The sequence below is a fragment of the Solenopsis invicta genome, chromosome 5 (assembly GCF_016802725.1).
Source record: "Solenopsis invicta isolate M01_SB chromosome 5, UNIL_Sinv_3.0, whole genome shotgun sequence".
In the NCBI taxonomy this organism is placed as follows: domain Eukaryota; kingdom Metazoa; phylum Arthropoda; class Insecta; order Hymenoptera; family Formicidae; genus Solenopsis; species Solenopsis invicta.
In genome coordinates this window covers 19,327,814-19,355,296 of record NC_052668.1, presented here as the reverse complement: position 1 = coordinate 19,355,296, position 27,483 = coordinate 19,327,814, and the positions used below count along the sequence as shown (strand labels likewise).

The following is a 27,483-nucleotide window of genomic DNA, read 5'->3' as shown; positions in this document are numbered from 1 at the left end:
TTTTTGGACAAAACTATTTGTAAAATGTATCGAGAACTCTAGAACTTGAAAATTTATTGAAAAGAATTGTATATGCTATTCAGAATTATTCGGATTTGACATACATTTTTTCATTTCTTTTATTTATTTTTCTTTTAATCAAAAATGAAAAGAATTTTTTATATTGAGAATTTTAGTACTCGTTAGAAGACATCAACTTAGCTACTTAGAACTATTTGATCATTCGGTATTAGTGTTGGGTGTGAAGTTAGCACTTCCTTTTTTCAAAGCTTATTTTTTTTATTATAATAGGCAGAATTATTTGAAAAAATTATCAAGAGCTTTCCCTTTTTTTATATACAATCTAGAACTTTTAACAGAACTATGATTTAAACTACGATTATCATAGGAGTGCTAATTTCACACACTGGACTATTTCAAATATTTACATAGGTGCAAATTTTTGTATTAAATTTTTAATATCCAAGTGTTAATTTAACCTAATGTTGTTACATTATTTAAATATTTTCTACTAAACTGATACACTTTTTAGTCAAAATAATAAAATTTATAGTTAAATGAACAAATAACAAAATTAATATAGTTTTGAAATTAACGTAATTTTTAAGATAAATGAATTATACGTGTCAACATATTATATAGATATTAACATTGATGTATACAAAAAATATTTTTTTAAATTTATATGTTGTCCTGTATTCTTAATGTGGAAAACTATTTAATAAAAAACATCAGTTATGGATACATTTTACTCACTATAACTTTTACCAGAAGAATTTTCAATGTCATATTTACAATAAAATTTATAGGTAAGAATATCAGAGATAAATAAATAAATAAGAAAGTTTTCTTGCTATCTCATGGTTACGAATGTGTTAAAAATGTGTAGAGAATGTGTGTTTTATGTACATATATATGTTATTAAGATATTTACAGATATAAATCGTCATTAGTTCATCATTTATAGCTAGTATCATATAAAGTATCATACAGTTTGGAGAAGTTCTATACCTATAATAAGTGTTAAAAATTATATGTTAGATTTTGCGTTTTTTAAAAACACTTGCTTCTTCATTTTATTTTATTTTTCCAATTGTATATTTTTTTGAAGACACACAGAAAAATGATACGTTTATTTATTTGAAATAATTTATTTTTGAATTATTTATTAAAATAATTTAAATTATTGATTTATCAAAACAATGCGTTTAATAAGAAAATTAATAAAAGTATGTAATAAAAATACGATAATATAATAGTCAAAGTAAGGTTTGTTTTGCATAGTTGAGAGTTTTACGTTATGTGAGATCTTATTACTAGTATGAATTATTTGCGGTATCATCAGCTACTGTTACTAATCAGTTTGAAACACTTTATCAATCCCCCCCCCCTTTTTTTCGGAAGGGATGGCAATAACAAAATTGCAATATCTTATATATTTATACTTTCAATGTGTATTGTAAGTAAAAAAAGTTAAACGCAAAATATAAAGAAAACAATAATTTTAAAAGATTGTATGCTATTAAAATATGTATGTAATAGTATAACCATTAACCTTAAAATTAAACTTATCTAATAGATTTCAGACGGTAATTATGAGACACAACATCAATAACAATTAACAGTCGAAATAACAATTCCTATCGTTATTATAAATATAATAGACAATTTTCCTCCAGTTTTTACAAGACATAGTTTTTATGGAGGCTTAGAGAAAAGCTTTAATTAAGCTCAATTAATTTTAACTATTTTTAAGTAAAGTCCGTCTACTGGTGCTAATAAAAATGCCTTAGGATTATTGACATAAGGTATTGGAGTTTTCTCGCAGGTCTCGACTTTGTAATGTCGTAGTATTTTTACAAGCCCAACTTTAGTCTGAAAAATAGCGAAGCGAGATCCTGAAAAAAAAAATCATGATATAAATCAGATGAAAGTTTCCGAATAAAATCATTTTCAGAAAATTTAGATTAAAAATATTTTTCACGGCATGGAAAAAAATAAAAAAAAAAAGATATTTAAATTGATTTCAATTTACCAATACAATTTCTTGGTCCATCGCCAAAAGGTAGAAAAGACATCGGGTGTCTGTTTTGCACAGCTTCGTCGGTAAATCTTTCTGGATCGAAAACATCTGGTTTTGGATAAATATTCGGATCTCGTTGAATCGCGTAAACAGGTATCCATACTTTTTGATCTTTCGGTAAAGTAACTTTGGTACCCTCGAAAGTATAATTCGACATAGTTTGTCTCATAAGAAATGTCACTGGCGGATATTTTCGTAAAGTTTCTACAAGCATTAAAAATAGAATTAAATTACAGAAACGCATTTATGAATTGAAGAACTACAATCAGACTTGAACTTAGTATTGCAACAATAAGATTACATCATACACAATATCATTGAAAAGAAAAAGTGTGTATCTTTTTTATTTAATTTTTTTCAAGCAACATACCTTTGAAAACTTTATCTAAATATTTCATTTCTTTGATATTATCGTATGAAAAGTCTTCACCATACTTTGCATAGACTTCGTTAATCTCTTCACGCAGATTATCTTGTATTTTTTCATTCAATGCTAACTCGTAGAGCGCATGGCTAATAGTTGTCGAGGAAGTTTCGAAACCAGCGAGGAAAAATACGAAGGCTTGAGATGCTATTAAACTATCCGTCAGCTCTAAAATGTTATTTTATGTTTATTATAAATAATTAAATTTTCTACCAGATATTTTGATCATTTAATTTATATAAATTGCTATAAAATTATTTTAGATACTCGTATAGTTTTTTTTGTACAAAATTTTTATATCAATACGTACCAACGTCGCTCATTTTATCCGGATGTTTCTTTAATTCGCGCAACATATCGACAAAATCATTCCTAACGATATTATTTGCTTCTCTGTAATCCATAGTTTCCGTGATAACACGTGTGAAAAATTTGGTAACATCGGTTTGAGGCAGGAAGTAGCCGAGCATTCCGTATAGCCGTGGAGAAATTTGTCTGACTCTTATTCGTAACATAGCTGCCCAGTTGAGTGTAAATGCTTTTCTTCCCATCTTGCGAAATTCGCTATCCTCATCTGACAATGCGTTCATGTCGATGCCGAAGGCACAGTTGCCGATAACATCGGTCGTGTATTTAGCAGATAACTCGCGGCATTCTACCGGTTCACCTTTGTCCGCTACTTTCTCCATGTATACGACAAGGTGGTCAGCACATTTTGATATCAAGGAGAACATCTCCTTTAGCTTACCAGATGTAAAAACAGGCGACAACCGTATTCTCAACGGTCGCCATCTCTTTGGCTCTAAAGAGAAAAGATGTTGCGACAATGGTTCAGTCTACGACAAAATTATAATTATAATTGAGTAAATTTTTGGATCGAAAAAATGAAATTCTATCGACAGAAAGTTTTTCTCAAGTTTTTCATATATAACTTTAGTATACTAATCCCACGATTCTTAATAAATCTCAAATTATTTGAAAGATATAAATGTAGAAATACGTGCTCTACATTTATATGTTTGTCTTGTTTATTTTTTAAACAGACCTTGTATAAGAATTATAAGCTATTCTCACCTTTTCGAAAATGGGAAGTCCTCTATCAGCGAACATGGTGAAATCTTTGATGAGAACATCCTTGATAAGTTCTAAGTCTTTTACAATGAGAAGGGGTGTCTTTCTCGTAAATATCCCAACCATCGGTTCGTCTTTGTAGGTGTTATATATCTTTGTCAAATAATCACCCGCTGATATGTTATTAAGCATAACATCTTTGAAATTACCAAGTCCTGGTATCGGTCGTGGACCAGGAACGCCACGTAATTTCCAAAAATCATAAGTTGACGTGAGGAAATAATAAAGTGCGAGAGTTACAGCGGCAATTCCGCATAGAATTTCAAAGGGTCCCATTGTCCTGCGATCGTCGATCGATTATCACGAATAATTCTTACTGAAAAAAAAGAAAGAACAATGTTACTGACGTAAATTTTCGTATTTGATTGTTGATCGATTGACACTACCAATTAATGTATTGCGACAGAAACCAAAATTGTAACACAAAACTTTATAATGTTGAATACTAAATGAAATAGCTAAATGAAAAATATTTAGACAGAAAAGATAGAAAAATCGAAATTTAATTGATCGGGAAATTGCTCTTATATACGTAGAATATTACAGTGTAAAGATGAATATTATTTTTAAATTAATATTTTTTAAAAACATAAGTTTATCTTCTGACAACGATAACTTCCAAGAGAAATTCTTTTATTTAATATAATTTATTTATTTAAACAATTTGTTTAAAATTGTTTAATGTATTTACATATAGGCCGTCGTAACGTGCGATGCAATATTTGAGAGATAAGGCAAACATTGTTTATCTCTACAATGAGTGATCAGTATTGTTTTATTCGCGCGATAATATTATGGAAGAAAAGGAATGGAACTGGAAAATAATAAGATTGATTCTTCCCTGTTTTTCCATTTGAATTCTTGCAGGCGGTTTTTTTGTCTAATCATAATGACTAATAAATGTGATGTGATGAAACAACTTTTTTCCTTTCATTTGTGTGAGAATGAAGATTTGTATTTTCTTTTCTTTCTGAAAATGTCGATTCGAAATTGGTGCAAGCAACAAAGATGACATACCTGATTATGGATGACAGTGCGATATAACTGCATTCGTGATGCTGCTGTGTTTGGGTCGTAGCAATCTCTAAATTTGTAGCTCGCACGGTGAGATAACACTAACTGTCGCCGTCTAGATGATGCGAAATTATAGGCGGTCGTTCCATCATGCGAATAGCGGCCGAATACATGAGTCATGATGAATTGCTAAATTGATATCTCTATTTTCCTCTCTCATATCAAGTACGCTCAGTGCATGATTCTGCAAGTAAGGATACTCAGAAAAGTCTCAATCAATTAAACAACAAAATCTGATTACGGTTTAAGCATCCACATAATGTTTACAAATTTCTGCTGAGCGATCACACCTAGTCATCAATACTTAATTGTCTAATCGCAAAGGCGAATTGTGAATAAATGCATTAAATCAAACGCACCTAGAAGTAATTGGCCCTGCCAGTCAGTGATCGATTTTGTTAACTTCTCTTGGCTGAGCAATTAGACGCAAATGTGCAATAACGCGAAAGAAACTTTGAAACAAATAAGGAGAGAGAGAGAGAGAGGAGAGGGGGTACAAATTGCAGTTATTATTTTGCGGTAACAAAGAAGATTCAGATAGACACTTTACTGAATTTGTTTATTTTTTTCTGATCAAATATTTAAGAAAAATTGCAATTCTAGAAATTTTATTATTAAATGTGTTACATAAGACACTTTAAGATATGTTACTTATTGATGTCAAAGTTCGAAAATCGACGACGAAAAATTATACTATTATTTAATGTAATATAATTGGCTTTAAAACAAAATTTCTAGCTATATAATTGTAACTAAATAATTGTCCTTAACCTAATATTTTTTACGTTAAAAAACAAAACAAATTATTTTGATATTAATAAGAATATTAACAAAATAGTACATTATAACAGTAACATTTTAATATTAATTAACAAGTTAATTGTCGATTATGTTCATTGAAGAATTTGCATTTCTTCACTGAACACCTTCAAACCTTTCTTTTATTAAGGACAATGTCGGGAGTTTACGCTCATTCAGTTCCGTTAAGTGTCACAGGCTGCATGCGCGCCTCTTCTCACAATTGTAATGTCTGTTTGAATGGCAAACATTATGAATGTCGATGTACGTAATTTGAATAATGCAACCGGAAAGCGGGCAATTATGTAAGATAATATTGTTGTTTATCAATAAACGCATTTTTCCTTATTACTTTTTTCAAATCATCTTGTTAAAATATTTTTATTGATTATTCTTATTGTTAAAATACAGTGAAGAATTGTTATATATAATAAATCTGATGCAACTTTCAAAAATGTCTTGTTAGATCGTAAAGCATACATTATGTATTGCATTTTTTCAAATAATTGTGAAATGGAATTGAAAAAAATATGATTAGTCACAACACTTCAAAAATAGATGTGAAATAATATTCATTCGTGATCCGTAATAAAGATTTTTATTCAGGAAATTGTACAATCAAAGAAATGAGATGTTGCATGTTTGTCATATGCACTTTTTGTTATATGACATGTTTATTACATTATATAATATTAATTTTAATAATATATTCTTACTTTTTTTACTGATTCAAATATTTATATGTATTAAAAATCACGTTTATTCTGAATACAAAATTAAGAAGTAAAAAAATTCAACTTATTAATTATTCGCATAAATTTTTTCCTTGCATCATAAAAATATCGTAATATTTAATCAATCCGAAAACCTGGAGATTTAATTTTAACGAATGAGTAAAATACGTGGCAGAAAATTGTGCGCCTGGTATAGTAAAATAAACTCTCATTTTACTTTCTGTATGTTTCCGAATTATTCATCATTTAAAAATTGATTCAATATTTTAATTCATTTTTGTTAAACGGTTCTTTAAGTAGTTTACAAGGACATAAATAAAGGCATGAATAGATAAATGTATCTTAGTGATTTAAGTGAGGTTTAATGAACTTTCATATATTTTTGTAACAAAGTTTATCAGTTTTTTTTTTATATATAAGGAACGTTTTATTTGACCTGACAATATAGAATCATCAAATTAAACGAAAAGGTCCAATAATATGAGAAACATACAAATTTCTGCCTTCCACGCATACATATGGCCAATCAAATTTTACGCGAGATTTGCGACAAATATCGCGTAAATTCAAACGCATTTCTGATCGAGTAACATCGATCAAAACGTAAACTAATATTTTCTTTTAATGATCAGAAAAACCAGTAAATAAAACGATTAGTTTACATTTATATATTATACAATTTTATTTAAAAAAAAAATAGAAAGAGCTACAACAGGCAATGACGGGCAATATAAATATGAAGTAAGACAAATACGGCACGAAAAGAAAAAGATAATATATATGTACCATATATGGTTCTGTCCTAGGGAAAAATGATAAATCGGATCGACATTGATTCAACGTTGATGCCGTCAATAACTTTTTCAAATCGAAAAATATCAATTAGATCGACGTTGATCAGACGTCGATAGCATTTACAATTTTTGATAGGTGTAATTAATAAACCCCGATACAAAGTTTAAGAGTTGCACAAAAAGCTAAATTAATTAAAAGTTTCACCAAGAGATTAAATTAAGTTTAATTAAAAGTTATTTTTAAAAGTACTATTTATATTGTTTTAATAAAATGTTTTAACTTCTGGTATGATCTTTTCGTCCTTTCCGATCTTTCAGTCCATTAAACGACTCCCGAGAAATAACGAAGAAATAATTAAATTGATGCTGAATTAATATCAATTTTATATTAATATTCAAATAGCATCGAAACTCGAACATTTTAACATCGATGTAAACGTCAAATTTAGTCTTCTTTCAACCGTTAAAATGATAACGATTTGATGTCGATCCGACTTATTATTTCTCCCTGGGGCAGCACACGTACGTAGCACGCGTTGCACGCGTTGCACGCGTTGCATGCGTAGCACTTATATATGTAACGCTACAGAAAATACAATTTTTTTAAATTTTACTAAAAATTATTATTTTTTTTTTTTTACATAAATTGATATTCAATTATATCATCATAAAGATGATTTCTTTCTCTGTATGTGGTGTTATTACAGAATTACCGTTGCTAATTATTTGTTCAATCGGTTCGATTAATTTGGAGTTATCACTTTGTAAATTACTCGTTCGATTTTCATGAAACTTATCTGTAGAGTTATTTATGCTTAACTTAATGCTTTAATTTAATCGAATTTACAGTAAAAAATGAAAAATTTTTAATAGTAAATCCAATATGGTGAAAAGAGTTTCAATAAAATAATTTAATAATTATCGTAAAGCTCGATTTTACGAAATTTTTAACATGTTAAGTAAAACTATTTTGTTTTATTTGAAGTTTCCAGCCAAGTGGACACCTATATTCGTATCATTTTCCAAATTTTGATTATAAGTTCAACATGTTACAAATTCTTTATTGAAAATTATCTTTTTTGAGTTTTGATATTTTCAGATTACATTCAAATTTAGTGAGCGTGTAAACATAAATTCTAAAACTAATTTTATGATAATTAAATTACTTCCTCTAAACACTTAGAAAACGAGGTCTTTCATAAGTTTATTGTTAGAAAATTTCGAGTCTTTGGCATTAATATCGATCTAATAATGATAAAAGTAATAATATTTTTTGCATTTATATAAACCTGGAAGGAATACAATTTAATTTTTATTCAGAAATTGCTAAAAATTAAGTGCGAATCATATTTTTCTTATATATACAATAAGTTTTTTTAAGAAATTTGCTATTTACGTATTTTCAAGGTTTTAATTAATTTACGCACATAAACTTCAATCATATTTTACATGTAAATAATAATTTAATTTTTTTGTCTTATCTGAAAAAGTGTAAATGAAAAAATGAAAAAGTGTGAATTGCATCGATACTCGCGCGAATTCTCGAAATTTATTGTTGTCGCTTTTCCAATATGTGTCGATTGATTCTCATTCAGCGTTTACTTCGTGAACGGTTGTCATTGCGTTGGAGATCGCGTATTTTGACTGTGTATTGATGGGTTAACAGTGTAATATTAAATTTGTAATTTGCATAAAATTATATAATATCAAAAATTATGTAGCGCGTGCTTGTTTTATCTAGTATATTAAAAAATGGGAACTCTTAAAATATCTAATAAATAACTATTTTATTCTTTTTTTTTAAACATCATGTTTTTCCGCAATGGCGGAATTTATTTGAATATACTTGTCTAACGCGTCATTTCTATGTGTGCACATATGTGACAATTTTATATCAGTAACATGTGCCCAAAAGAATGCGGAACACATATGCTTTATGAAATCATTAATTATTCTCATTGTACGGAATATGTAGACGACAGTTTTGCTACGCAAATAGCAAAACAGATGCGTGCAGTTTGTCAATGCGCTTAACAAATAGAACATTATTCAATGGTATGGTATATAAATGTGGCTACTGCACTGTGCGGTACAACATTCACAGTGTGAGTACCAGCAGCGCAAAATTTCAACATGAAGGCAACAATGGTGTTTATGGTCTTGGCTATCGTGGTGTGCGCCATGGTTCAGAAATCCGTAAGTCTTAATTTAAATTTACATGATCGGTTATCAATGAATTTTCGGAGAATAACGATATGCTACTCTGTGTGAAGGAACAATTTGACATGCCTCAATTGCCGAATATGCCCAACTTACCTAATTTGCCGATGCCTTCAATGCCTAAGTTGCCGATGCCTTCAATGCCTAAGTTGCCGAGTCTACCTAAATTGCCGAGTCTGCCTAAATTGCCGAGTCTGCCTAAATTGCCTTCATTGTCAGATATGACTTCCAAATTTATACCTGATTTATCCAATTTTGGTATGTCGGATATAAAAAATATGATCACGTCTGGTACGCTATTTAATCCGACGCAATGGATTATGAAGTTGGTTCCCGATATACCAAAGAACGTCCAAATAACGTGTGCGATGGGCCTAACTGCAGAAACATGTAAATCGATGATTCCTGTACCTATGCCGATACCCGGATTGGATGTCACTATGAAGAATATGCTGAGTAGTCCATTCGATCTGTCAAATATAGTTGGAATATCAGCTCATCTACCAGGCATTAATCTGGCAGGCATAAAATGTTGTGCGGGTCTAGTAAAATAAACATCATCACAAACAGAAAAAACAACAATGCCACCACAAACATCAACGCCAGAAGTACCTCAGACAGCAGATACCATAGCTGCAAACAGATAAAGACATGAAGCCACTCTATTTTAACTTTATTTGAAATGGAAAAGTTGTATTTTGCTTTACAAATTGTCTGCGATATATTCCGATAATTATATCATTTTTTAATGCAATATTATTGTATTACTATGTTTCCTTGTGTTACTATTTGTTAATACGAAAATTATCTCATATGGAAACAGTAATACAATATTAATATTTTATTAAAAAATGATGTAACTATTAGATATATTGCAGTCGATTTGTAAAGTAGTATATGAATTGTAATAAAGATACATTAAACGCTTGAATATCGGTTTTAATTTACTTTTCGATTAAAAATATAAAAAAAGTGGAGAAGTTTTAATATTTATAAGTTATTTAATATTTATAAGAACCTCTCTCTCTTCTCGTGACATACACTGTTGCTCAAAAGTTTCAACACGCTTGAAAATTTCTCGCATTTTACGAAAAATGGAAACAAGTATAAAAAAAGTCTTAAAAAATTTATAAAATTCAAGCACATTGTAAACAACATTCTTTTAAGTTCGATTAATTTTAACGATTTTCAAGTGTATTCCCCCTTTTGGCGCTAATAGAAATGCTTTAGGATCGTTTACATAAGGTATTGGAGTTTTCTCACAAGTCTCGACTTTGTAATTTCGTAATATCTTTATAAGTCCAACTTTAGTCTGGTGAACAGCAAAGCGAGCTCCTGAAAATATAAGATTACGTCTATGATGTAAATCAGATGAAATTTCTCAATTAAAAATATTTTTCACTAAATGAAAATAGAAAGAAAAGTGGGAAGTGATATTTAAATTTATTTTACTTTACCAATGCAATTGCGTGGTCCGTCACCAAAAGGTAAATAGGACATCGGGTGTCTACTTTGCACAGCTTCGTCGGTAAATCTTTCTGGATCGAAAACATCTGGCTTTGGATAAATATTCGGATCTCGTTGAATTGCATAGGCAGGAATCCATACTCTTTGATTTTTCGGTATACTAACGTTGGTACCCTCGAAAGTATAACTCGTCATCGATCGCCTCATAAGAATTGCTACTGGCGGATATTTTCGTAAGGTTTCTGCGTGCATTAAGAATAGTGTTAAATTATGAAAATGCATTTATATACATTACAAACTACTATAATATATCATGAAACTTAGTGTTAATATAAATAAGATCGTATTGCAACATTTTTGAAAAGAAAGACGAGGGTAAACTTTTTTTTTGTCAACGTACCTTTGAAAATTTTATCTAAATAATCCATTTCTTTTATATTCTCATATGTTAAATTTTCGCCATGTTTTAAATAGGTCTCGGTAATTTCTTCACGTAACTTGTCTTGTATTTTTCGATTTAATGCCAACTCGTAAAGCGCATTGCTCATAGTTGTCGAGGAAGTTTCGAAACCAGCGAGGAAAAATACGAAGGCTTGAGAAGCTATTAAACTATCTGTCAAAGCTGAAATTTTATTTTCATTATACAATAAATAATTTAAATTTTTAACAAATTAATTACTAAATAGTTTATAATACGTACATTATTTTTAAGTTTTATGATTAAACTAAAAATTATTATATTAAAATAGCTATCATAAGATTATCATAAGATACGACCGTAATAAAAGGAAATTAATTTTAATACGAGATCAATACGTACGGATATCGCCCAATATCTCTGGATGCTTCTTTAATTCACGCAATTTATCAATGAAATCGTTTCTAACGACATTATGGGTGTCTCTATAATCCATGGTTTCCACGACGATACGTGTGAAAAATTTAGTAATATCCATTTGTGGTAGAACGTAACCGAGCATATCGTAAAACTTGGGGGCCATTTGTTTCAACCTCATTCGTAATCTGTTCGACCAGGGCTGATCGAATACCTTCCTTCCCATCTTACGAAATTCGCTGTCGTTGTCCGATAGTGCATTTATCTCGATGCCGAAGGCACAGCTGCCGATGACATCCGTCGTATATTTCGCCGTCAATTCGCGGCATTCTATGGGTTCGCCTCGACTCACTAATTTTTCCATATACTGAACAAGGTGGTCAGCACATTCCGATATTAAAAAGAACATGTCCTTTAGTTTACCGGATGTAAAGACAGGCGACAATTTCATCCTCAACGGTCGCCATCTCTTTGCTTCCAAATTGAAAAGATGTTGCGACAGCGGCTCGGCCTACAATACGACAAACATTTTAATCGAATCAATTTATAATTTAAAATCAAATTTTAACAATTTACAGTTTATCAAGACTTCTTACAATATAGCACGAGTGGATAAAACGCAACGTGCGTATCTTTCTAAAACGCAAAAAAAAACAAATTTAAAAGAACTTTTTTTGAAATCTGAAATGTATTCTTTTTTTTATTTCTGTTTTAAAAATAATACTCTTAAGAGTTGAAAAAGAATTTACTTTTATTGTCACCAATTCTGAATCCTTTCAAGTGCAAAAGGAATTCTTTTAGTACTCTACAAAAATTCACAATAAAAGAAATTATTTTTGATTGTATAACGTTACTTGTGCTACCTATTTGGGTCGTTATTTATGCGACCCATTTAAACTTATAACGTTAAATATTCTTCGTAAAAATATTCTCACCCTTTCGGTAATCGGGACAGGTGCTCTATCAGCGAACTTGGTGAAATCTTTGATAAGAATATCCTTAATTAAGTCTAAATCTTTTACGATAAGAATAGGTGTCCTTCTTGCGAATATTCCAATAAATTGTTCGTTTTTGTAGTCATTATACAGTTTCGTCGCAAAATCACCAAAAAATTGCTTCAACATCAAAATATCTTTGATATTACCGTATCCCGGTATGGGTCGTGGACCGCGAACGCCACGTGATTTCCAAAAGTTAAAAGTTGACGTGAGGAAATAATAAACAATGATAATTATTACGGCAATGCCGCATAGAATTTCAAAGAGTTCCATTATCCAGCTATCGGCGATCAATTATCACAAATGATCTTTACTGAAAAAAACAATGTTCCGTTAGATAAATCTCTGTCTTAAAGTATTATAAAGTTCGATAAATAAAATGTATCTTTGATATAACATGAGTTTAAACTATATTCAATGAACAATAAATAATATAAGGCTGAGAACGAGCTATTCTTTGGTTTTTCGAATTACCACAATTTATCTTAATCTCGACAACCAAGATACAGTTAGTAACCGCTAATTGTATCTTGTGAAAATTAAGATAAGTTATAATTTGAAAAACCAAAGAATTGCTCGTTTTCAACCTTATATAATATTATTCATTGTTTATTGATACAAGCGTAAAAAGATTGATATATTCAATGAAATTTTAGCGATATTAAAATCATCGAGAAATTACTTTTGTATGCATAAAACTTGTATAAATGTGATATAAAGAGAATATTATTTTCAAAATTAATACTGATTCTTAAAAAAAAAATGCGTTTTGTTTAACATATCTTATCAAAACGATAGCTTCGAAGAAAAGTTCCTTTTTCTACAAACTACTGAAAATGTTCATATATATATTATTAATATTTATTATATAGGCAACTATAATTAATTCGTTGATGTGACTACTATTATAATTTGAGACTGAATCATTTTGTTATCACAGATATTTTATTGATATTGTATATTGATGTCAAATATTTTATTTCCAGTGTTTTTCAGTTGATGATAATTTTATATTTAAATGTTATCATAAATTATTATATAGGTTCTATCTTTCATGATATTAAATGTACACATGAAAAAAGAAATACAAAGGCAATTTCAACGAGGATAAAGTGCTAAACAAATTAATACCTGTATCTGCGCAATTGTGCAATGTCTTACGTCATTAAGACATTATTGAAAGAAAAAAAAAGTATTTCCAGTATTCATTACTTAATTCAGCACTTAAATAGATTGGTATTACGTCATGATGTTACGCATATCATCTTCAAATCTAAGGTGTAATATTTGTTATCGGTTAAACAAATAAGAAAAAGATGTTTAAAGTCGATAAATAGGTCTGATGACCTCACGGTCTCGTACCGATTATAGTAATTTTTATCAAACTGTTATTTAAATCGAGAAAATAAATTTTTCGCTTAGCGCAAACAGATTCAGAGCGATCTTTAAAATTCAAGCCGGTGATATAGAAGCTCGTCCTCGACCTTGAGCAGTCTAGCAGTGAAGTGGGGATGAATAGAAGAAGCATAATTGATACACACACACATATCAATATTACTTTAATGACGATTATTCGCGCAGGGAATTAGTAACTGAATGCTCATACGTGTGCTCCTACGTGTTAAAAGTAAAAACCGTTGCTCAAGGATTGAGAAGATTATCATTGCAATCATGTTGTTGCAACTCTTAATACGCAACGAAATACTTGAGAGATAAAAAGAATAATACCGACGGTAATATCAGTTGCGATACCAAAAATAGTATTAATACAAGAGGTATTGATCAGTATCGGTTCATTCGCGCTACGACGCGACGTTTCAAAGATAAGAAAATTGCGTCGAAAAGTTATGACATCAATTTTTCTGTGTTTCCATTTAAACGACTCTTGGTAGACGTTGAATGGAAAGATTCTGGTCTCTTCGTTTAGTAATAATTGTGAGTAAACGTGTGATGAAGCGATTCTCTCGATATATATGCAAAGATGAAGTTGCAGAATTTGTTTCTTTCTTATTGAATTGTTTACTCAAAACAATAGTTAGTATAGTTGGTACAAATAAAGCACGTGACATACCTGATTGCAGATGGCAGTATAATAATATTGCATCCGTGATACTGCCGTATACCAGAGCGTAGTGAGCTCGTAAGCTAACTCAAGTACCAACTGACTCGCTACGGCGTATCTGGAGATAACACTTCCGTCTAGATCGTTCGAAATTATAGACTTCCCTAGCGCGAAGAGACGCGAGTCAGTCTGTACGTGAGTCACGATGAATTGTAGAAACGATATCTTTAATTGGGATTTATTTCCCTCCGTCACGTCGAGTACTCTCAGCGCGTGATTATACAAATAGCGAATAGTCAACTCGCAAATATTCGTACAAGGTGAGTTTTAATTCCTGTGTCAACATTTTATCATAAGAGATGACTTACCGACTGTGATTGTAAGATTCGATCTGTATGTATGCATATGCACACGTACAGAGTGAATTTTACAATTGCAGTCAGTCGGTAAGACTTCACAGCAATTAAAATTCACTTTGTATACAATCTCATTACACTTCAGACACGCATATTAATGTACGTATGTGAATTTTGGCGCTAGCTTTTCTGGTAATTCCTGCTCGTCCAAACTTAATTGTCCGATCGTGGAGACAAATTGTTAATAAACACATTAAATCAAACGTACCATGAAATAATTGTCCAATCAATACGATCAATTTTGCTAGTTTCTCTCGAACGAAATGAAAAATTAAACGCAGCTGTTAGACGATAATGCGAAAGAAACTAACTGCAGGGCGAGTGGACGTTGATGAAGAAACTAAACTTGTATTGTCCAAGTAACAAATTATCAATGTTTATTTGTTCAAATTAACAAAGTAATAAAATGTAATAGTAAAATTAATAAAATATTAATTGACAAGTTAATCGCCGAGTTGGATCGAAGTCGCTATGAATCTCTTCGGGGACTAACAATTAATCAGTATTCTTTTTTACGAGAAATCTCTTATATCTGATTATATGTATTACGTATAAATTACGTGATATAAATTATGACATGCGATAGCAATATATTTCAAAATGATTTGGCGATATCGTAGGCGATTCGTGGAAAGCCTATCATAGAATTAATTTTAATAGGAACAATAAAAAATAGTTATATTTTAATTGAAATTTCAGGATTCCTTGTACACTGAAGACCCTTGTGCATCCCTCTTTTACACAATGACGTTGTATATATAAGCTATTGTATTTATATAGTAATCAGTTTATTGAAATATTTTATCAGTTTTTTTTTTTCAAGGGTAATTTCTTTAATAGAAGGTCAAGCTCAAGGTAAATCATCAAAGAGATGATCATTTTCGATAAGATCACGATTGAAAAATAAAAGTCGATAAACACTAAATTGCGATTGTTAGTACGTAAAAAGAGATATACAAATTAATAATGATTATTTTAGTAACAATCAGAGATAACATAAAAAGAGTTCTCATGTACTCGCACGTATCGCTATCAAATCAATCGACGAGTGTAGTGACGTCAAAACTTCTGCATCAATAACTCGTTTGATTTTTATCAACTTTTATCCTTTTGTCAAGATTTCATATCGAAAGACTTCTTATAATTTTACATCTTTTTTTTCTTTATTTGAAGAAAGCCACGAGAAATTGGTAAAACGTCAATAGTTTATGATTTTTAAGTTAAACAAATTCATTTATTTTTTATCATTAAAACATTTCGTTTTATTCGAACTCTAAGACAAACATGTCAAAAAGTGTATACAGATGTTTCAGACTGTAAACATATTTTTTCGCAGAATATTTATTGCGTCATTTAATTACTAAAGTGTATAATTGAATAATGCATTTATGTCATTGATGTTAACGACAACGTTATAATGCACGGTGATAAAAAATTTAAATAAAATATTGAAAAAATAATGAATTTGATGTTTCAGTAAATACATGCTATTATATTTACTGGAAAGATGACAGATAAAATTCCTCTATTGCGATCGATGATAAAACAGGATTAAATTCCAACTTAGATCGAATCTTTGCAAAAGCGATTTAGCGAAATGTACCAGTGACAAAGGGTATTCACGAACGAATCGTACCGACAAGTAATTCCTGTTTTGCAACTATTTTTATTTGTCATATATTATACAGGAGAAAGGGAGAATCTCTTCAAAACAGATAATAATATAATCTTAAGCCTTATGATATTATGAACTCTACTAACTTTAGTTATGGAAAATTATAATTGCGAGATATTATCTTTTTCAAATAATGTCTTAGAATTTTTTAATAGAGAAACTTCAAATTGCGACAAATCATTCTAGGCCAATGTAACGTGATTAAAGATAAACTTCTACATTTCATTGAGGCACTTAGTAGCAGTCGACCTGGCCTCTGCGACGTTTGACCGCGCGGTCGAGTAAGCTTCATTTATGCAAGTATCATACTGTCGAATGACAGCATCAATCGCGTTTTTAGAGATAGCTTTGGCGGTACTGGCGTCGGTTTTTAATTTTTTCACGCTAATCTTGATTATTTCTAATTGTTCGCTGATACAATTATGTAATTGTATAATCTCAGTAATTCTCGAATGTTTTTGATAGCAGTCCGGAATGACGGTATCTAATTGTTTTATTAACTCCAGTCCAGTCTATAAAAATAAATGAAAATTAACACAATAGTTTGATGATTAATTACTTGTTGGAAAATAGGATTACTGCACATTTCGCTGAACAATCATCAATAAATGATTGTTTATAAAAATATTGACGTAATAAAACTTTCAAATAACCAATTGCAAATTAATTGATATTTTATAGGTCTACTATAATTTTCATACAGACTTGATTACAATATTTTTTTACTTGAAAATGTAATTATTTAGTAATTCATTGAATGATTCAGTTTCTTGTTTGCTTATTGACTGGTGCAGTTATTCTACAATGCTATAGTAGATATGTTATAACGATTACGAAAACTTACATTCATATAGTTATCCATGAACTTGAGATTTTCCTTGATAGAACATTTGGAGATTTCTTGGCATTGCCGTGCGGTAGTCGTTGCTACGTAGTCGATATTTTTAAAAGTAGTAAGAGCAACATCGTAGCACTGCTGGGCGTTGCTGTTCCTTAACTTGGCATCCTCTACTTCCTTCTGATGATCAAAAAGTAGAGTCATTAAGCTGATGTTTATGTTTACATTTATATACATATACGTCACTTTATCAAATATCGTGTTTTGCAATAATATAAAAAATGAATTCATCGTGATTTCCTTGATTCGAGATAGGTGATTGTGAATGAAATACATGTATCTTTCGATAAATTTTAACGCGTTTCTAATTTATGAAAAGTTTTTAAAATGAAAAAATTTTTAATATTTTTAATAGAATAGTCTATCTAAGGAGAAATTTATTTGATATGTATATACATATATTTCTGAGATATCTCACAAACTCATGTAGCTCTAGTGGAAAATTTTTGATTGCACTTGTTGAATTTTATATTTATTTTGGAATATTTTGACCAGGTATATATTTTGGAACATTTAACTTCAAATTTTTCTTCAAAATTTCATTAAAAAATCATTATAATTTTAATGTTATTAATTTATTATTATGAAATATCTGCAATTTTATTAAAAATTTATTATAATTTTAATAAAATTTCGTTAATTCGCCATTACAGAATATATGCGAGTTTTTATTGCGATTTCAAAATTTATTACAATTTCAATAAAATTTCTTTTTTGATTAAATTCATATTAATTTTTTGGTGAAAATTTATTACATCTTTATTGAATTCTCATTAAAATGTTATCTGTTTTTATATTAAACGCAGAAAATAATCTTTTGAAATATAATTAAAATTTCGTTACATATTCATTAAAATTTTATCAAATTTTTGTGAAACGTTCAATTCATCAAAATTAAAATTATTTTCATCAAAATTTTATTAAAATTTTTTTTAGTAGGCAGCTTGATTACAAACAAGTATAAGTAATTACTTACTCGTATTGTTTCGAGTATCGGACTAGCGTATTTTTCATACTTATCCATTGTTAACAACCATTGTTTCATGATTGCCAGGTCTACATCTTGCTCAACGCTATCGCGGTTACGTTCGAGTAGCCGTATGGTATTTTCTATTCCCGCTTTCTCGTTTTGAATTTGTCGCATCCTAATATTTATAAAGGTTGCATCGGCCTAAGAATGATAATAAAAATAGCATTAACAAATTTCTTATTTTCAACGCGTCTTTTGTATCATTTTTGCTAATTAATGTATACAAGATGTTCGGCAACAGGTGGGAAAAAATTTAAGGACTAAATCTAGATAATAAAAATAAGATAAAAATCGTAACATAACAAAATTGCGATTAAGGCTTTGGTTTTAATTATCACTGTTTAAATATTTACGTAAAAGGTTCCTGAAGTATTGAAACATAATCCGTGTTTAAAACGCGCATTATAAATCTATAGTTTTAATGTTAAATCTTAAACATTAAATCAACGTTCGACAAAGACAAAATTGAATTTATTAAAATAAATTATTCTTCAAAGGAGAAAAGAGACTTACAGTGCAAAATATAGCCAAGAGGCATAATGCTATGACGATTCTCATAATTGCTCGTTTGTATCACTCGAAAACCGTTCAAATTAACATACGAAAATACTGACTGATAGCCAATATTTCGCTCTTTTATACATTCGACATCTTAACTGGAATATGAAGTCATAATGGGATATCAAGTCTTAATGGAATACCATAATACTTTTATTTCGACAAGCTATTAAATTTTATCCGAAAGATAACGCAGATCATAATCCATTTACGCAATGATAAGGCCCGACTTATCATAAACAATTTTTAGAAGTGATTCGTAGCACGCATGTGACGAATAACAATTGCAACATAGAAGAAACGGTATCATACATTTAGTATCCAATTGAAATCAATGAACTAAATATTCTATTTAATAATCATTGATTTATATGCAAGGTATTATATGAAACAATATGATAATCTTAAATTTTGGTAAAATATTGTATCATTGGGTCGACAGTCTAAGTCTAAAGAGCGCAACATGATTGCTGATAATAATAAACAGTATTAAACAATTCTAACGCTTAATTTGAAGATATCGTTATTTTCTAACCGATACTTCTTCCTCTCGACTCATGAAAATGCCTGAATAATGAGAGTATATTTTTTTAATGAAACTTATTTGTCTACAAAATTTCTTTATACAAACAAATTGTGTCTATTTAACGCTGTATAATCTCATTTCTGTATTTAACATTTCAAAAACAAAGATATTCTTAAGAATTTTTTTCTTTTCTGTGAAGCGAATAAGGAAACGTATCGCTGAATAATTCCTCGATATAATTTTTTTATTATTTTTATTTCCCTTAAAAATATACATATACATAAACATATACATAAAAATTATTTTTTAAATAAAGTTCTAAATTTAGCGAGACAAAGGGTGCGCCATTAAGTGCGCTAATCGAAGTTTTATTGCATAAGTTTAGTATAAATGCATAATGGCATTGTTGTCAAATTGTCTTGATTTTTTGAGATACATGATTTTCTTTCGAGTGTAATTTCAAACATAAATCGACAAATGCACTAGTTTTCTTCGAGCAATAAAACTCTGCTAGATCTTCTCCAGAGCTTCGCGAACGCATCTGGAGTTGGAGTCCTGTGAGCCTTGACATTCAAAGCGTGCTAGCAAGTAAGCATTAGTCATGCATTGGGAGGCCTGTAGAACGACGTAGTTGGACAGCGGTAAAGCACTATACTCGATGTACTTGGTGTCATCCTCGAAATCCTTCACGGAATTATTGGCCTTTCCGAGCTCACTGAGGACGCAGGTGTGCATTTTAAAATCATCCTTGTCGTGACAGTCCACGAGGATATTATTTAGTTGTTGTATCAGTTCGTCTCCAAGCTACGTCAGAGATCGGCATGTATTATAATTAGATGCACAATTGGATCAATTATGCATGGAAAGAACGATTTTACTAAAATGTCCAAAAATTTAGCTAGATACAGTACATTGAAAAATTTCGAGCCTAGCAAAGTGACCTGGACTGTCCTGCAGACTTATTTTGATGATCCAACGAAAATTATTTTTAGAATCTGTATACAACTAAATTTTTACACTGAGGAAAAAGTGACTAAATTTTAATAAATATTTGAACAGTACTAATGAAATATTCGCTAAATGTAGAAGTATATTTACTTAGTACAAAGTACAACCCAGTGAAAAATGATAATGGATGTTAAATAGACATCGAGTCGTTATCGAAATCATCAAACTGATGTCGTTTTGATATCGATTCGACAAGTCATTTCTTGTTGGGAAGAATTACTAATCCAATTTAAGTTTGTTTTTTTCTTTTAGAGTATATTTATGTACCGTAAGTAAATATTGTATTATTTGAATAAATATTTATTAAAATTTAGAAAACTTTTTTTCTTGGATACTTAAAAAGAAATCATTCTTTTCTATGCAGGTGGCAAAGAGATTATAATAACATATAAAGAAACTTACTAATGTAAAGCTATGGAGATATTCGAGACTGCTCTCGATGTTTTTTTCAGCAGTTTCTTTACATTTCTTAGAAGCTTTGTGTGCCTCCTCGGAATGCTCTTTTACACCCCAGGAATTACTGTCGTAGCAGCGTTGCGCATCTACACCTCTACGCTTAGCATTATCTACTTCTCTCTAAAAGAATTTATGACGAGTAATGATTATTTGGTTGATTTGCCGCATCTTTCAACAAACTTGAGTCAGCTCTGAATTGTGAAAATGGAATTATCACAATGTCATTGGTTTACTTAAAACGAACGACTTTACCATATCGTATCAGTTTGAATGCGTTTTTATTTCACATGCTGTATTGCATTAATGCATTTTACATAATGCTTTCATACATTATTAAATTGATATTTTCGCATGATTATCGAATTTTTCATGCGCGAATCAATATTAATTGACGCTTTATTTTTTATGTAAATATTATTAAAAAAACATTTATTGAAGCACTCAACGCTAATAAGTACATTCATAAGATACAGTGAAAAAGTGATAATAAGTACATTCATAAAATACCGTGAAAATAATTTTTTAATTATAACTATTAGAGTTGGTGATTTTTTTCGAAACTTTGACATTTAAACTTCGAAGCTTCGACATTAAAATTTTTGAAGATCAAAGTTTCGAATCTCGAATTTCAAATTAAAATAATTCTAAAATTATTGAAATTTTTTTTTAAACACGATTTGAATATTTTAACATTATTACAATTTATTTGACTTAGATTATAAATAAATTCGAAATATTACTCACCTGCATTGACTTGAGCAATAGATTGACGTAATCTCTGTAATTATCCATTTGTTCCCATAATCTATCCGTGACACTATTTATAGTGTCTTCCTTGGTATTAATATAAACATGCCTGATTTTCTGTATAATACGCTCCACATTCGATATCGCGTTTTGTACTTGCAGCTTTGCACTTTCTAATTTGTCCGTTGGATTGGCGTAGATCTGAATATGAAAGATTAACGTTGTATTAAGAAGAAATAGCAGAGCATAAAAGTAGCATTTTTTGGATACTTAAAGAAAACATAGTAAATCAAATGAAAGATTTTTTTTATTAAATATAATGTACTTTAAAAAAAATATTAAAAAAATAATTTTTATTGAGGTTTATTATAATAAATGACTGCAGAAGACAACATATTTTGCGGTGGTCATCGTCAGAACATTTCATAGAATGTTCTAAAAGCCAAAATGTTTTGAGAAACTAACGAGGACATCTTTACATCTTTTCTTCTACATGAGACTCTTCCGCATTATTCATTAAAAAATAATGGCGATTGTTTGAAGTTTGCGATTTTTTTCTATTTTAAACTATTTTATTAATAAAATAACTAGACAAGTTTATTTAAAAACTCCATAAAGCAAAATTAAATAGTGAAGAAAATGCTGTAAAAATTTCAGCCAAATCGAATAGTTTCTAAGACATCGCCACCATGAATCGATTTTAAGAACATTGTTTTGAGAAATACGCGTTTCAAGAGTATTATCTCTAGTAGTATCTCGTCGATTTGGATCAATGTTCAAGTTCATTGTTAATCGGTGAAAGTATTGTGCAAAAAAAAAAGAAAATAAAAACAAAGCAGCTTTAATTCCTTAAAGGAAAGAGCGAATCAAAATATTTTAACATTATGTCCATATTAAAAATTGTATTACGCACTTATTTATTACACAAACTTGCAGCTTAGCTATCTTTTTTCACGATCTCTACTCGAAGAAAAAGATAGGAACTTACGGTACAAAGTACAGCCGAAAGATATAACGCTATAGCGATTCTCATGTTTGCTTGTAGTGTCACTGGGAGTGGCTCTGTTAACACGAGAATTTGACTAACTGATAAGTGTTACAATAATTCTGCCTTGTTATATATATATTTAAGATGTGATAAAAAAAACATTTTGGCAAGCTTTGAATGGTGATAGGGAGAGGGAAATCAAGATAAGCAGTATTTACGTAATAATCGACGTCTAAGAATATCATTCTGATTTCGAAGATATCAAGTCGAAAGTACGTAGACTTGCAAACGCATTTATCGTCAAATAGTAGCACTGTTTGTTATCCTTCAAGAAATCTAATTATTGAGTTTTGAGCGTTATGAAGATTACGAACTGTCTTCTTTAATCTTGAAACTATTGTTTCAAAGAATTGCCTAATGATGTAATACTTATCATCACCCTTGCGTAAATCAAGAAATAGATTAGAAAATCAGATTTTATAAAACAGATAGCGCGTAATAAAATTTATTGGTTTAAAGATAAGACGCAGCTTAGCAGACGTCTAATTTCGCGATCTTAACGTAAGCGTGATGAAGGTCAATCTCAAGTATATAAGGAATTGCATGAACAAATAGCTCTCGTTTGCGAATATTTTTATTTTTGTTTCATATTACATGTGAAAAATATCATGGAATCTTAATTTCCGGGCACGTACTACGAACTGCGTTAATTTTAAAATATTTCATACGGTCATGACACAGTATCGCGTAATATCATAACGTAATATCATATATATATACACACACAATATAATTTTTTTTTAATGACAATCATGAGGCATTTCGATTTTTTTAGGAATTGTTTATTTCAGTGAAGAACAATCGGTAATAAGTGCGCAGTGGTTTTGAAGTTAGAAAATGTCTGCAAATTATTTCTTTTGCTGGATGCACTCGTCGGCTTTCATTTTAATCCCGGTTCCCGACGTATACGAGGAGGAAAAGGCCTGTTTGAAGCAGTTGCTGGCCTTCTTTACGACATTCCTGGACACGGGCATGATGGTGGTCTCCGCGGTGATGCAGTCGTTCTCCAAAATCTTTAGAGAGTTTTCCGTTATTCCTAGTTCGTGAATGATGCAGGTTTGCATCCTGTAAATATCTTTGTCGTGACAAGTTAGGAAAGTATTGTCCAAGTCTGTCGACAGCGTATCTGCAGTCTGCAAGAGGAAAATTGCACAATTATTTCAATAGATTACTATCCCGGTAGAAAAATTTTGATACAATTTGATGAAATTTTAATGAAAATTTGATGAAATTTGGTTGAATTCATCTTCACTTAAGAACATTTTAATCAAAGAAAAGACAATATCAAATATTAATATTATAAATTAAAACTAATATATTCTATTTAACAATCATTGTTTCATTTTAAGTTGAGAAATTTATTCTTGCTTATATATACGGAACAATGATAATCATGCTTATATATATAATTTAATCTTCTTTAAGGAATTTAATAAGTTCAAATTTTAGAACAAATATTATATTTTTATTTCGATATTATAATAGTTTAATAAAGAGTTTAATATGATTATTTTGATAATAAATATTAAAAAATTTTAATTCCTGAAAATATTGTTATTTTCTATAGGCTAGATTTTTCTCTCAACTTATGAAAATGATTGAATAATGAGAATATGTCTTGATGAAACAATTGAACAAAATTACTTTAGGTAAGTTACTGATGGTTTGACGCTGTATGATGTTATTTCTTGGAAAGTTTTTGTCACTGAAGCGTCACATATCTAAATAAGCATATTTTTTTTATTAAACACAAAAAATAATCTTTCCAATGAAATATAAATAAAATTTCGTCGAGTAATCATCAAAATTTGATCAAAAAGTCATTAAAATTTTTCTACGAATGTAGAAAAACGTACCGAGAGGAGATTATCGATAAAACCAAGATTGCTTTGAATGGAATTTTTAGCGGCTTCGTCGCATTTGGTAGCTTGTTTATATGCTTCTTGTTCGACGTCTTCGATACCCTTGATGGCATCTTTGTAGCATGAATCCGCGTCTTTACCCTCCGCTTTAACAGCGTCTGTGTCTTTCTAAAGATTCAATTCATACAGTAAATTAACTAATGTGTATTATTACATGTTTGTTTATTTTATCAAATATCAAAATCATCAAACACGATAATCATTGACCAAGTTTTACGCGTATCTTTGATTACGTACATAATCGTTCGGATTCACAGATCTTTCGAAACTTTGTAAACTGCCCTACTTAAAAAGTCCGATAAGAAACGATAGAAATCTATAGGTTCAAATAAAATGATGTAGGATTTTTATTAAATTTCTTTTGTTCTCTATTAATTCCAATTTCTTATACTTTTTAAACAAGGTAACTTGGAGAAAGCATTTAAAATAAATGATTGATACATAATTTTTAATGTAGCATTTTCAATAACGTTTTATGATACAATTTTAATATTATCTTGAGACGATATTATTATTCAATTATTAAATTTTGTATATAAATATTACAAAATATGTATTTTAATTAACATTGTATATTCAATTTATAGATCATTATAAAAACATTACTTGATCTAATGTGCTAGTAAACTAAGAATTTTGTAGCAATAATAATTTAAGAATATAATTTAAAAGATTAAGAATTCAAATCGCACATGAGCTATAGTTTTAAAGAAAGAGAGAAAGAGGGACTTACAATCAATTGATGTATCTTCGATAAGTGTTTAAATTATTCGTTATTATCAATTTATAATTTAATAATTTATTCGTTGAATAATTTATAAAATAAATGGGGAGAATTTAAGAAATCTCGTAGATCGAATTTAATCTTTCGATAAACAGCAACTAATAGTAACATGATATCAATGTTATAATTATGCACTCAACAACGTAACTATTACGCGTATCACGTGTTACATTGTTGAGTATGAAATTATAACATTGATAATTACTGTTAATGTTTATTGAGCTATTACTTACACGTATTCCAGAAAGTAATAAGTCTGCATATTCCCTAAAACTGTCTTCTTCTTCATTCCATTTTAACGAGACTTCATCGAGAGTATCGTCGTTGGTATGGTCACGAAGCGTTCGAATTCTTTGCTTAACAGTATCTACTCTCCATTTCAAATCCCTCACTCGAAGTCTCAGAATTTCCAAATCGGTCGACGCAACTGGAACAGCTTCGACCTAAGGTTGAAAGGGGATGAGAGACAAACCTAACGAGTGGATCATCTTAATTGCAGTTATATGTGATATTTATGCAATTTTTCTCTATTTTATTTAATGTTTAATCAATATTTGGGTTAATCGATAAATATATTATATATCCAGGAAAAATGATTCATATGATGTATAATCATATATGTTTTTATTAATTATATATATTCATAAATAATTATATATAAATTATATAAATTATGTATAATTAATAAAAACAATTATAATAAATATATGTAATTTATAAGCGAAATAGGTTCTCTTTCTCCTGTATAATCTTTCACCTTATATGTAGGGACAAAGATTATAAAAAATACTAATTGGAAAAATTTTACGTTGGTTTTCTTTATAAAAAGTAAAATTACGACCATTTTATATATTTTCTCGAGTGGAAAGATAAAATAAAGATTTTAAAGGCTCGATAAGAAGAATGAACATTTTCTAGATATTTTGGACTTTGATTTAATGGTCAATTTGATTAAATTTTACTATTACTTCAAATTAAGATTCTGCACAAATAAAATCCAAAAGTATCGTATGTATTCTAAATTGTTTCTCAACAAGGAACTTACAGTACAAAGTACAGCCAAAAAGGACAATGCAATGGTGATCCTCATGATTACTTATTGTTATTACAAGGATGTCGCTCGAATTCACACCAATAATCGGCTGACTGACAAGTGATTTTAATTGCGCCGTTTTATATATACAACGATCTTGCAATACCAATGATTATTTCGATAACGATCGTAGAGATAACGATTACTAAATCTGTTTAAATATTTACGTAACAGTATTCTTCCTCTTATCCTTGGCCCTTGTCCTTCTACCGTGATTTTATGATAACGCAGAGAGCCACTTATTTTTGTCTAATTGCTTCCACTTAAAATCAAGGATTTTACAAAGCACTGATACTTTTCAACTTTTAGATTAAGCAGTTATTTTTGCTGTTAAAACAACGGCCCCTTTGAGACTATAAACAGACACCAAAAAGTGTGAACAGGTGTTTCTGTGGCAAACATTTTCTTTTTTTTTTTGCAAAAACGACGTCAATCCGTTTGCGATAAGAAATTTTCTTCATTAGAAGAGGAAACTTTCAAACAGTATTATTATTATTAATATTGTTTTAGTCATTATATTCTGTTCGGTTTTACAAATAATTAAATTATTATAAGTAAAATCCTCGGGGTTTAATGAACGATTCGCCTGCAATATTGCGTGCAATTTTTCTTTTGAAATAAATGTGAATTTTTTAAAAATAAGTTTTTTTTGCTTTTGGCGCAACTATCTTTGTACGTAAATTCATAGAAATGAATTACTTC

General features: G+C 29.7%; 5 protein-coding genes across 5 annotated transcripts; 1 reads left to right on the top strand and 4 right to left on the bottom strand.

Annotated features, from left to right (window-relative positions):
- Nucleotides 1-1,279: 1,279 nt before the first annotated feature.
- LOC105205846 lies at nucleotides 1,280-14,852 on the bottom strand. The gene is made up of 13 exons (XM_039449254.1): nucleotides 14,630-14,852; nucleotides 12,496-12,871; nucleotides 11,546-12,071; nucleotides 11,126-11,347; nucleotides 10,716-10,967; nucleotides 10,424-10,593; nucleotides 9,827-9,891; nucleotides 9,355-9,728; nucleotides 3,582-3,937; nucleotides 2,818-3,343; nucleotides 2,454-2,675; nucleotides 2,036-2,287; nucleotides 1,280-1,898 (listed from the first exon to the last, which is right to left on the bottom strand). Exons 2-13 carry the CDS (start codon nucleotides 12,829-12,831, stop codon nucleotides 1,732-1,734), a joined length of 3,468 nt encoding a protein of 1,155 aa, XP_039305188.1. The 5' UTR covers nucleotides 12,832-12,871; nucleotides 14,630-14,852; the 3' UTR covers nucleotides 1,280-1,731.
- On the top strand, nucleotides 8,511-9,825 carry LOC105205670 (protein PELPK1). Its single transcript, XM_011175117.3, has 2 exons — nucleotides 8,511-9,234; nucleotides 9,312-9,825. Exons 1-2 carry the CDS (start codon nucleotides 9,172-9,174, stop codon nucleotides 9,810-9,812), a joined length of 564 nt encoding a protein of 187 aa, XP_011173419.1. The 5' UTR covers nucleotides 8,511-9,171; the 3' UTR covers nucleotides 9,813-9,825.
- A 1,830-nt stretch (nucleotides 14,853-16,682) lies between the features above and the next one.
- On the bottom strand, nucleotides 16,683-19,269 carry LOC105205669. The gene is made up of 4 exons (XM_011175116.3): nucleotides 19,153-19,269; nucleotides 18,586-18,780; nucleotides 17,556-17,729; nucleotides 16,683-17,223 (listed from the first exon to the last, which is right to left on the bottom strand). The coding sequence occupies exons 1-4, from the start codon at nucleotides 19,195-19,197 to the stop codon at nucleotides 16,927-16,929; spliced, it is 711 nt and encodes a 236-aa protein (XP_011173418.1). The 5' UTR covers nucleotides 19,198-19,269; the 3' UTR covers nucleotides 16,683-16,926.
- Nucleotides 19,270-19,974: 705 nt separating this feature from the next.
- Nucleotides 19,975-23,032, bottom strand: LOC105205847. The gene is made up of 4 exons (XM_026131872.2): nucleotides 22,923-23,032; nucleotides 21,932-22,135; nucleotides 21,134-21,307; nucleotides 19,975-20,527 (listed from the first exon to the last, which is right to left on the bottom strand). Exons 1-4 carry the CDS (start codon nucleotides 22,965-22,967, stop codon nucleotides 20,234-20,236), a joined length of 717 nt encoding a protein of 238 aa, XP_025987657.1. The 5' UTR covers nucleotides 22,968-23,032; the 3' UTR covers nucleotides 19,975-20,233.
- Nucleotides 23,033-23,542: 510 nt separating this feature from the next.
- Nucleotides 23,543-27,134, bottom strand: LOC113003236. Its single transcript, XM_026131881.2, has 4 exons — nucleotides 26,734-27,134; nucleotides 25,922-26,131; nucleotides 24,839-25,012; nucleotides 23,543-24,115 (listed from the first exon to the last, which is right to left on the bottom strand). Exons 1-4 carry the CDS (start codon nucleotides 26,776-26,778, stop codon nucleotides 23,831-23,833), a joined length of 714 nt encoding a protein of 237 aa, XP_025987666.1. The 5' UTR covers nucleotides 26,779-27,134; the 3' UTR covers nucleotides 23,543-23,830.
- Between the last annotated feature and the right edge of the window lie 349 nt (nucleotides 27,135-27,483).